The sequence below is a fragment of the Sus scrofa genome, chromosome 1 (assembly GCF_054392235.1).
Source record: "Sus scrofa isolate SSC_HxYL_T2T_F1_AM1 chromosome 1, Sscrofa_HxYL_maternal_Yorkshire_Landrace_v2.0, whole genome shotgun sequence".
Classification (NCBI taxonomy): Eukaryota; Metazoa; Chordata; class Mammalia; order Artiodactyla; family Suidae; genus Sus; species Sus scrofa.
This window is the reverse complement of record NC_139383.1, coordinates 117,749,605-117,762,072: the sequence shown is the minus strand read 5'-3', so window position 1 is coordinate 117,762,072 and position 12,468 is coordinate 117,749,605. Positions and strand designations below refer to the sequence as shown.

The window sequence follows — 12,468 nt, the reverse complement described above, 5'->3', positions numbered from 1 at the left end:
TACCATCATCAAAACCGTATGGTACTGGCACATAAACAGAACTATAGATTAGTGGGACAGTAATCTGGGCTTTCTGCTCAGAAATAAACCCAGGCACCTGTGGTCAACTAGTCTATGACAAAGACGCAAGAACATATGGTGAGTAAAGACAGTCTCTTCAATAAGTGGTGCTTGGTGAACTGGACAGCTGTATGTAAAAGAACGAAATTAGAAAATTCTCTTACACCATACACAAAAATGAACTCAAAATGAATTAAAGACTTGAATGTAAGGCCAGATACTATAAAACTTCTAGAGGAAAACATACGTAGAACACTCTAACATAAATTGTAGCAATATCCTGTTTGATCCTAGTCCTAGAATAATGACAGTAAGAACAAATGGGACCTAATTAAACTTAAAAGTTTTTGCTCAGCAAAGGAAACCATTAAAAAAAAGAAAAGTGAAAAGACAGCCCATAGAATGGGACAGTATACTTGCAAACAGAGTGACTGATAAAGGATTATTCTCTAAAATATACAAAAATTTGATGGAGTTTTATATCCAAACAACAAAACATGGGCAGATCTAAACAGACCTTTCTCCAAAAAAGACAAAGAGATTGCCAAAAACACATGAAAAGGATGTTCAACATCACTAATAACTAGAGAAATGCAAGTCAGAATTACAATGAGGTACCACCTTATACCAGCCAGAATGGCCAACATCAAAATGCCTGCAAATAATAAATGCTGGAGAGGGTGTGGAGAAAGGGAACCCTCCTACACTGTTGGTAGGAATATAAATTGGGGCAGCCACTATGGAGGACTGTGTGGAGGTTCCTTAAAAATATATATATATATATATATATATATATATATATATATATATATATAGAGAGAGAGAGAGAGAGAGAGAGAGAGAGAGAGAGAGTTATCATATGATCCAACAGTCCCACTCCTGGGCATATAACCAGAGAAAACTCTAGTTTGTAAATGTAAAGATACATGCACCCCATTGTTCCCTGCAGCATTATTTACAATAGCCAAGACATGGAAGCAACCTAAATGTTTACTGACAGAGGAATGGATAAAGAAGATGTGCTGCATATATACAAAAGAATGATATTCTGCCACAAAAAATAATGAAATAATGCCATTTGCAGCAACATGGGTTGATCTAGATATTATTGTACTGAGTGAAGTCAGAGAAAGACAAATGTCACATATCACTTATATGTGGAATCTAATAAAATGATACAAAAGAACTCATTTAAAAAACAAACTCACAGATTTCAAAACCAATCTAATGGTTACCATAGGTGAAACCACTGGGGGGGAGGGAAGAATTAGGAGGGTAGGAATAACATATACACGTCACTGTATAAAATAGATGATTAATGAGAACCTACTGTATATATAGCACAGTTAAATCACTGAAAAGTGTGTATAACCTATATGGGATAAAAGATAACCTATACAGAATCAAAGAATGGATATATTTATGTGTATGACTGACTCACTTGCTGTATACCTGAAACTAATACAATACTGTAAATCAACTATATTCCAATAAAATTATATTTAAAAAAATTATAAGGAGGTACTACCTCTTACCAGTCAGAATGGCCATCATCAAAATGTCTATATACAATAAATGCTGGAGAGGGTGTGGAGAAAAGAGAACCCTCCTACACTTGGTGGGAATGAAAATTAGTACAACCACTATGGAAAACAGTATTGTGGAAAACTAAAAATAGAGTTATCATATGATCTAGCAATTCTACTCTTGGGCATATATCTGGAGAAACCCATATTTCAAAAAGAAACATGCACCTCTGTGTTCATGGCAGCAGTATTTACAATAGCCAAGATATGGAAGCAAGCTAAATGTGTATCAACAGAGGAATAGATAAAGATGTGGTACATATATACAGTGGAATACTACTAACTTATAAAAAAGAATGAAATAATGCCGTTTGCAGCAAAATGGATGGACCTCGAGATTATCATACCAAGTAGGTTAGAGAAAGACAAATATTAAATGAGATCACTTATATGTAAATCTGAAAAAAACTATAAATGAACAAATTTACAAAAGAAAGACTCACAGATTTGAAAAGAAACATAATTATCAAAGGCGAAAGGTGGTGGAGATGCATAAATTAGACATTTAGGATTAACAGACAGACACACACACACTACTATATCAGTTAATCAGTAAAGACCTACTCACTAACATAAGGAACTACTCAATATTATGTGTTAACATACATGGGAAAAGAATCTGAAAAAGAATGGATATATGTTTATGTATAGCTGAATCACTCTGCTACACACCTGAAACTGACACAACATTGTAAATCAACTATAATACAACATAAAATTAAATTTAGAAAAATAAAAAGAATTGCTGCAAACTTCCCTAATTGGGGGAAGGAGACAAAACATCCAGATCCAGGAAATCCAGAGAGTTCCAAATCAGTTGATTCCAGAGAAACACATTACATTGTAAGTGTCAAAATTTAAAAACAAGAAAATCAGGAGTTCCCATCGTGGCTCAGGGGAAACAAATCTGACTAGCATCCATGAGGATGCAGGTTTGATACGTGGCCTTGCTCAGTGGGTTAAGGATCTGACATTGCACTGAGCTGTGGTGTAGGTAGCAGACGCAGTTTGGATCCCATAATGCTGTGGCTGTGGTGTAGGCCAGTGGCTACAGCTCCAATTAGACCTCTAGCCTGAGAACTTCCATTGCTGCAGGTGCGGCCCTAAAAAGACAAAAAATAAAATAAATAAAAATAAGGAGAAAATCTTAATTTTTCTGCAGAAACTTTCCAGGCCCAGGAAGTAGCAGAGTATATTCAGTGTTGAAAGAAAAGAACTTCCAAGAAGAATATTATATTATCGTTCATAATTGAAGGAGAGATAATTTTCCAGAGAGGCAAAATCTTAGAGGAGTTTATCATCACTAAACTGATCTTACAAGGAATGTTAAAGAGATTTCTGTAAGTTTAAAATAAACTTACAGAATTAGTAAGTTTACACTAATTAGTAACAAAAAAGTATAAATCTCACTGTTAAAGGTAAATATATAGTAAAAGTGAAGTGGATTAATCACTTAAAAAGCAGATATGAAGGTTAAAACAAGTAGTAAAAATAACTAACTAAAATAGTTAAGGCATACACAAGATAAAAAGATATGACATCAAAAACATAACATGTGGATGGGGGTGGGGAATAGCACTTCAGAAAGCACTCAAGGAGTTCCCATGGTGGCTCAGCAGGTTACACACCTGACTAGTATCCATGAGGATGCAGGTTTGATCCCTGGCTTTGCTAAGTGGGTTAAGGATCCAGCTCTGCAGTGAGCTGTGGTGTAGGATGCAGACGCAGCTTGGCTTCCACACTGCTATGGCTGGCAACTGCAGTTCCAATTCGACCCCTAGCCTGGGAACTTCCATATGCTGCAGTTGCAGCCCTGAAAAGCAAAAAAAAAAAAAAAAACAAAAAACAAAAAACAAAACAAAAAAACCCCAAACTTAAGATGTTATCAATTTAAAATACATTATTAGAAATACATGTTTTAAGCCTTAAATATTATATGTAAGCCTCATGGCAACCATAAAACAAAAAACTACAATAGATACATAAAGGATAATAAGAATCTAAGCATATCACTAAACAGAGTCTTCAAGCTATAAAGCAAGAGAGCAAGAGAAGAAAGGAACACAGAGGTACTACAGAGCAGTCAGAAAACAACAAAATGGCAGTAGGTACATAGCTATCAGTAGTTAGTTTAAATGTACATGGACGAAATTCTCCAATTGAAAGAGCAGCTGAGTTAAAAGAAAAAGAGAAAGACGTGTGTATATACTGCATTAAAGGGACTTACTACAGATGTCAGGACACACAGAGTGAAAGCAAGGGGATGGAAAAACATTTTGCATATATAAATGGAAACCAAAGGAAAGCTGGAGTAATATCAGACAAAATAGATTTTATTTTATTTTAGTCTTTTTTGCCATTTCTTGGGCCGCTCCCACGGCACAGGGAAGTTCCCAGGCTAGTGGTCCAATCGGAGCAGTAGCTGCTGGCCTACGCCAGAGCCACAGCAATGCAGGATCTGAGCCACATCTGCAATCTACACCACAGCTCAGAGCAATGCCAGATCCCCAACCCACTGAGCAAGGCCAGGGATCGAACCTGCAACCCCATGGTTCCTAGTCAGATTCGTTAACCACTGAGCCAAGACGGGAACTCCCAAAATAGATTTTAGAACAAAGATTTTTTTTTTTTAATTTTTGTTGTTGTTGTTGTTGTTGTTGCTATTTCTTGGGCCGCTCCCGCGGCATATGGAGGTTCCCAGGCTAGGGGTCGAATCGGAGCTGTAGCCACCAGCCTACGCCAGAGCCACAGCAACGCGGGATCCGAGCCACGTCTGCAACCTACACCACAGCTCACGGCAACGCCGGATCCTTAACCCACTGAGCAAGGGCAGGGACCGAACCCGCAACCTCATGGTTCCTAGTCGGATTCGTTAACCACTGCTCCACGACGGGAACTCCAAGATTTTTTTTAATAAGAGACAAAGATGGGTTACATAATGATAAAGGGGATCAATCCAAGAAGAGGATGTAAAATTTGCAAATAATTTAGGCACCCAACATAGGAAGTAAATATTAATAGACTTAAAATAATAGAAATCAATACAGTAAATAATGGGAACTTTAATATCCCAATTATATCAATGCATAAATCATCCAGATAAAAAATCTGTAAGGAAATAGCCTTTAAATGACACATTAGATCAGAAGAACTTAGCAGATATATACACAGAAGTCCATTAAAAAGCAACAGAATACTCATTCTTCTTAACTATGCATGGAATATTCCCCAGGCAGATCATATGTTAGGCCACAAAGCAAGTCTTAGTAAATTTAAGAAGAAAGAAATCATAACATCTTTTCCAATCATATGGGTATGAAAATAAAACTACAAGAGAAAAACAGGAAGAATCACAAACATGTGGAGTAAAACAACTTGCTACTGACCAAGTAAGTCAAAGAAGAAATCAAAAGAGAAATCAATACCTTCAGACAATTGAAAAGGAAAATATAACATACCAAACTTACAGGATACAGCAAAAGCAGCTTTTTTTTTTTTTTTTTTTTTTGTCTTTTTGCCTTTTCTAGGGACGCTCCTACAGCATATGGAGGTTCCCAGGCTAGGAGTCTAATTGGAGCTGTAGCCTCTGGCCCACGCCAGAACCATGGCAACGCAGGATCCGAGCCATATCTGCGATCTACACTACAGCTCACAGCAACACCGGATCCTTAACCCACTGAGCAAGGCCAGGAATCAAACCCGCAACCTCATGGTTTCTACTTGGATTCGTTAACCTCTGAGCCATGATGGGAACTCCAAAAGCAGCTTTAAGAAGGAAATTAATGGCAATAAATGCCCACCTGGAGAAATAAAAAAAATCTCAAAGAACTTTATGCCTTAAGGATCTAGGAAAAGAAGAACAAATGAAATCCAAAATTAATGAAAGGAAGGAAATAACGAAGGTCAGAGCAGAAATAAATGAATTAGATACTAAAAAGACAGTAGAAAAGATAAATAAAAGTAAGAACCATTATTCCTTGAAAAGATAAACCAAATTGCCAAACCTTTAGCTATGATTTACCAAGCAAAAAAAGAGGATTCAAATAGATAAAATCAGAAATGAAAGAGTAGACATTACAATTGATACCACAGATACAAAAGATCATAAGGGACCACTATAAACAATTATACAGCAACAAACTGGACAACATAGAAAAAATGGCTAAGTTCCTAGAAAGATATATCTTACCAAGAATGAGTCATGAAGAAACAAAAACAAATGAAGAAAACAAAATCTGAACAGACTGATGAATAATAAGGAAATTGAACCTGTAATCAAAGCCTCCCAAGAAACAAAACTCTGGGACCAGACAGCTTCACTGGTGAATGCTACCAAATATTCAAAGAAGAATATGATCTGGAGTTCCCGTCATGGCGCAGCAGTTAACGAATCCGACTAGGAACCATGAGGTTGCGGGTTCGGTCCCTGCCCTCGCTCAGTGGGTTAAGGATCCGGCGTTGCCGTGAGCTGTGGTGTAGGTCGCAGACGCGGCTCGGATCCCGCATTGCTGTGGCTCTGGTGTAGGCCAGTGGCTATAGCTCTGATTCGACCCCTAGCCTGGGAACCTCCATATGCCGCGGGAAGCGGCCCAAGAAATGGCAAAAAGACAAAAATAAATAAATAAATAAATAAATAAATAAATAAATTCCTATAAAAAAAAAGAATATAATCTTTCTCAAACTCTTCTACAAATAGAAGAGGAAACACTTCCATATTCATTTTACAAGGCTAGCATTACCGGACACCAAAAATCAGACAAGAACATCACAAAAAAGAAAAGAAAATTGCAGGACAATATCCCTGATGTAAACACAGAAAACTTCAAAAAATTTAGCATACCCAATCCAACAATATATTAAAATGATCATATTATCCTGATCAATTATTATCCTGAAATAAACCTGCAAGGATGGTTTGACATCTCAAAGTCAGTCAATGTGATATACCACAATTACAAAATGATGGATAGAAATCATGATCATGTCTATAGATGCAGAAAAAGCATTTGAGAAATTCAGCCTCCATTTATGTTAAAAACTCTCAAAGTGGGGAGCTCCCATTGTGGCTCAGCAGTTAGCAAACCTGACTAGTATTCATGAGGATGTGGGTTAAATACCTGGCCTCACTCAATGGGTTAAGGATCCAGCATTGCCATGAGCTGTGGCGTTGCTGTGGCTGTGGTATAGGCTGGCAGCTACAGCTCTGATTCGATATCTAACCTGGGAACTTCCATATGCTTGTGCAGCCCTAAAAAGACAAGAAAAAAAAAAAAAAAAGGCAATAATTTTAAAAAAACCTATCCAAGTGGATATAGTGGAAAATGAAACTTCAAAAGAAATTGAAGACGACACAAAGAGATGGAAAGATACACTGTGCTCACACACTGGAAGAATCAGTGGTATAAGACAATCTACAGATTCAGTGCAGTCCCTATAAAAATATCAGTGGCACTGGCATTATTCACAGAACTAGAACAAGTAATTCTAAAATTTGCATGGGATCACAAAAGACCCCAAATAGCCAAAGCAATCATGAGAAAAAAGAACAAAGCTAGGGGTATTATGCTCCCTGATTTCAAACTATACTACAAAGCTACAAGTCTTCAATACAGTATGATGTTGGCACAAAAACAGATAAATGGATCAATGGAATAAAATGGAGAGCCCATATATACACCATTGCTAATATGGTCAGTTAATTTATGAAAAAGGAGCCAAGGATGTACAATGGGGAAAGATGTACAATGTCTTCAGTAAATGGTGTTTTGAAAAATGGACCACTATCTTACACAGAGACTAACACAAAATGGATTAAAGGGACTGAATGTAAGAATTGAAACCCTAAAATTTCTAGAAGAAAACACACAGTAAATTCCTTGACACCAGTCTTGGTGATGGTGTTTTGGATCTGACTCCAAAAGCAAAGGCAACGAAAGCAAAAATAAGCAAGTAGGACTACATTAAAGTAAAAACCTTATGCACAGCAAAGGAAATAATGAAAAGGCAACCTGCTGAGAAGGTATTTGCTTCTTGCATCTTGTATCTGATAAGGGGTTAATGTCCAATATACGTACTTTTAAAACCTCACACAGTAGCAAACAACAATGACTGATTACAGTTGATCCTTGAACTGTTTGTCCACATACACTTTATCGTCAGCCCTTCATATCCCCGGTTCCTCTGTATCCATGGATTCAACCAACCGTATACTACATAGTACTACTGAAAAATATCAACATATTAGTGTGCCTGCACAGTTCAGACCTGTATAGTTCAAGAATCAGCTGTTAAAAATGGTCACAATATCTGAACATTTTCCCAAAGAAGACATGCACATGTATATGAAAAGATGCTCAACATCATTAAGTATCAGGGAAACAAAAATTAAAACCACAAAGAAATACCACCTCACATTTCTGAGAATGGCCATCATCAAGAAGACAACAAATAACAAGTGGTGTTGGTGAGGACGTGGAGAAAAGGGAACCCTTGTGTACTATGGGTGGAACTGTAAATTGGTGCAGCCACTATGGAAAAGTATGCAAGTTCCTCAAAAAATTAAAAAATAGAACTACCATATGATCCAGCAATTCCACTTCCGGCTATTTATCCAAAGAAAATGAAATCACTAATTTGAAAAGATAAAAGGGCCCCACTGTTCACTGCAGCATTATTTGCAATAGCCCTGATAATGGAAACAACCTAAATGACCACTGATGAATGAATGGATAGGGAGAATGTGAGACAGGCAGGCATACAGACAGACAGACAGACACACACACGAATATAATTCAGCCAGATGAAAAAGAATGAAATCTTGCTATTTGGGACAGCATGGATGGATCTTGTTGCATTGTGCTAAGTGAAATAAGTCAGACAAAGACAAATACCATATAATCTCACTTAGGTATGGGATCTAAAAAACAAAAACAAGCTCATAGATAGAGAACAGTTTCACGGGTGCCAAAATCAGTGGGTGGGTAAAGGGAGTCAAACTAGTACTTAAAAAGTCATGGGGATATAATGTTCATTTTACAATATATACAAATATTTAATCATTGTATTATACACCTGAAACTAATATGTCAGGTATGTTTTATTTTTATATAATTTTTGTTTTTTTCCATTATAGCTGGTTTTCTACTGTACAGCATGGTGACCCAGTTACACATACATGTATACATTCTGTTTTCTCACATTATCATGCTCCATCATAGGGGACCAGACATAGTTCCCAGTGCTACACAGCAGGATCTCATTGCTAATCCATCCCCAAAGCAATAGTCTGCACCTGTTAACCCCAAGCTCCCAGTCCATCCCACTCCCTCCCCCTCCCCCTCTACAATCACAAGTCTATTCTCCAAGTCCATGATTTTCTTTTCTGAGGAAAGGTTCATTTGTGCCATGTATTAGATTCCAGTTATAAGTGATACCATATGGTATGTTTTAAAAAGTTAAGAGTACATGGGCCCCCTGGCCACACATTGATTTGACTTGGGTAGAATCCAGCTCACCATATATCCAGAGAAAATCATGATTTAAGAAGATGCATGCACCCCAGTGTTCACTACAGCACTGTTTACAATAGCTAAGACATAGAAGCAATCTAAATGTCCATCGGCCGAGGAATGAGTGAATATAGTCATAAAGAATGAAATAATCCAATTTGCAGCAACATAGGCAGACCTAGAGATCATCATACTAAGTAAGCCAGTAAAGACAAACATTATATGCTATCATTTATATGTGGAATCTAAAAAAAAATGATACAAATGAACTTATTTACAAAACAGAAACAGACTCAAAAACTTCAGAAACAAACTTATGGCCACCAAAGGGGACAGACTGGGGGAAGGATGGATTGGGGTTTGGGATTGACATATATGCACACTATTGTATATGGAATGGATGGTCAGTTGGGCCCTGCTGTATAGCATAGGAAACTACCCAATATTCTGTTATAAGGTATATGGGAAAATAATCTGAAAAAGAATGATATGCATATAACTAAAACTCTTTGTTGAATAGCAGAAATTACCACATCATTGTAAATCAACTATACTTGAGTAACCCTTTAAAAAATGAGGAAAAAAAATAAAAGAGTGAAAGAAGCCTGCCCACACCTAAGCCCTGCTAGACTTTGCCCCTGCAGCTTCCCCAAGGGGGCTCTTACACTCTCAAGTGCCAAGGCTGACTCTGACCTGAAGACTGCATACAGAGATAGTGTTGCCTTTTCTTATACAGCTAGGTTTGTGCTTGCTGTCCAGCTTCTCAAACCAAACACTGTATTGTTTAAAGATGCATAAAGGTATACATATGGTCTATAAAGACAAGCCAAGAAATGACTAAACAGTTAAGTCAGGATAATGACTACTTCTGGACTGGAAGGAGGGTTGATTGGGAACAGACACACAGGAAGCTCTTAATAGGGCTGTCGCCCAGGCTGCCAATTGTACAACTCTAGGGAATGCCATTCACATGAAATCCAGCTTCTCAAGGATTGGAGAGAATCCATTCCTGCACCAGAGTGATAGGTACAAAGGCATTCATATTCTTCTCTTAAAAAAATATATTTCATACAGACTTCTGAATATATTACAATTGTACTGGAAGTCAGCAAAATTTTTCTATCAAGGACTAGATGGTAATTATAGGCTTTATAGCAAATAAGGTTTATGTCACAGCTACTCAGTGCTGCTGTTACAGTGTAAAAGCAGCCACAGAGTGTATAAACCCGTCAGTGTGGTTATGTTCCAAACTTTATTTACAAAACCAGGTGGCTGGATCTGGCTTGGGGCCAAATTTTACCAAACCTCAGATTACACAGTAAAATCTTTAAAAGAAAAAAAATATCGCCTTGGTTTATCTAGGGGATTGTGAGTAGAGTAAGAAACAAAAGATTGATTGGAGATACAGTAGGAAGGTCAATAATGCAGGCTTCTGTAATCTATGTTTATTTTTTAATAAGTTATGACTGAAAATGTTTGACCTAAATTTGACTTTTTAATGAACCTGGGGCTTTGTTTCTTCATATGTAAGATACTGAGAAAAAATTGCTGTTTGAACTTTGATTTCATTAGGGAACCATTTTTTTTAAAACCAGAATTATCCAGATTAATTCTTTTGTTACCAGTAATAAATCCAGTAACAATAATACCATCTCTCGTGAATTGATCATCACCAGATGTTAAACATGATGCTAGGTAGATCATATGTGTTATTTCTCTCCCTCACCACCGTTCTTCAGTGTAGACTCTTTTTGGTCTCCATTTTGCAACTGAGAAGGGCTGACTTTTCCAAGGTCACCTCGCTACTAATAAAGCTGAGATTTGAATCTGAGTTATTCAGAGTTCATAGTCCTTTTTGTCTACAGTACACTGTCTCTATAAAAGGCATCCTGTTTGAATGCTGCCAAAATCAATTTCGTTTTAGATTGTCTTCGCAGTTTTACCGACTTAGAAGAACTTGATGAGACAGAGTTATATATGTGCCACAAGTGCAAGAAGAAACAAAAGTCCACTAAAAAGTTTTGGATCCAAAAACTACCCAAGGTACGTGCCGAGTTTCAAATTATAATGCAGGTTTTTTTTGGGGGGGGGGTACATATGATTAATTGCAAGACAAATTACTTATTATTATTATTATTATTATTATTATTTTTGCTTTTTAGGGCCACACCTGCGGCATATGGAGGTTCCCAGGCTAGGGGTCCAACTGGAGGACAGCTGCCAGCTTATGCTAAAGCCTTAGCAATGCGGGATCTGAGGTGCATCTGTGACCTATACCACAGCTCATGGCAATGCCGGATCCTTAACCCAGTGAGCGAGGCCAGGGATCAAACCCACAACCTCATGGTTCCTAGTCACATTCATTTCTGCTGTGCCATGACAGGAACTCCCACATTATCTTTCTAACTTTACATTGTGTGATCTGTTCTACATTGGTCCCTTGGGATTTTGGTAAAGCTAATAAGTAAACCCTTTGAGAATTCCTAAGTAAATGTGTCCTGATAACAGTTTACAATGTGTGGAGGGGGGCATTTTCTCACCACACCATCAACAGTTCTCTGACACTGTGGGTGTCCTACAATTCAACTCAGTTCTGACTGTTTCCCTGTAGACAGCATCAGATTCCACACGTTAAGGGCTCAGTCCCACCAGCTCGCCCTCCACACCAGATACCAGTAACAAGCTCAGGCATTTACTTTATGTTTGCTGCTGAACGACCATCTACAGATTGACACTGGTTGCAAGTTCACGTTGTTACCTGTACTTGTGGTCCAGTCGACTGGCTCTAAATCAGAGGTTCCCATGACACCCTCCTCAGGTTCCATGAATTTGCTAGAGCAGCTCACAGAACTTGGGAAACCCGTTTACTTACCAGATTACCATTTTATTACAAAGGATATTCAAGGATACAAATCAACGACCAGATGAAGAGATACAGGGGCAAAATCCTGAACAGAACTTCGGTTCTTGTGGAATCTGGGGCTTGGCATGATGGCACGTGGAAGAGCACGCCAACCTGGCTGCTCTCCAAACCCTGCCCTTTGGGCTTCATTACCCAGGCAGACTGATTAAATCACAGGCCATTGCTGATCCTTCAACTTCTAGTCCCTCTCCCTTCATGGCCATCAGGGAGGTGGGACTGAAAGTTCCAGCTCTCTCACCTTTCCATTGGCTCTCCTGGCAACAAGCCCCTCACCTCATTAACATAAAAAGGATACCTTTATGGCTCTCTTCACTAGAAACTTCCAGGTTTTAGGAGCTCCATGCCAGAAAAGGAGACAAAGACTAGATACATATTATTATAAATGACAGTA

The 12,468-nt window shown here is 38.0% G+C and overlaps 1 protein-coding gene across 8 annotated transcripts in view; it reads left to right on the top strand.

Annotated features, from left to right (window-relative positions):
* USP3 (ubiquitin specific peptidase 3) overlaps positions 1 to 12,468 on the top strand; it is a 101,127-nt gene that overhangs the window by 81,952 nt on the left and 6,707 nt on the right. For all 8 annotated transcript variants that reach the window (XR_014809649.1, XR_014809653.1, XM_021094087.2 and 5 more), the window contains one exon: positions 11,079 to 11,197. Coding sequence is in view for 6 of the 8 variants with exons in the window: in XM_021094087.2 (XP_020949746.1) it covers positions 11,079 to 11,197 (119 nt within the window). In the remaining 2 variants the exon portion in view is untranslated. The remainder of the gene's footprint in view (positions 1 to 11,078; positions 11,198 to 12,468) is intronic.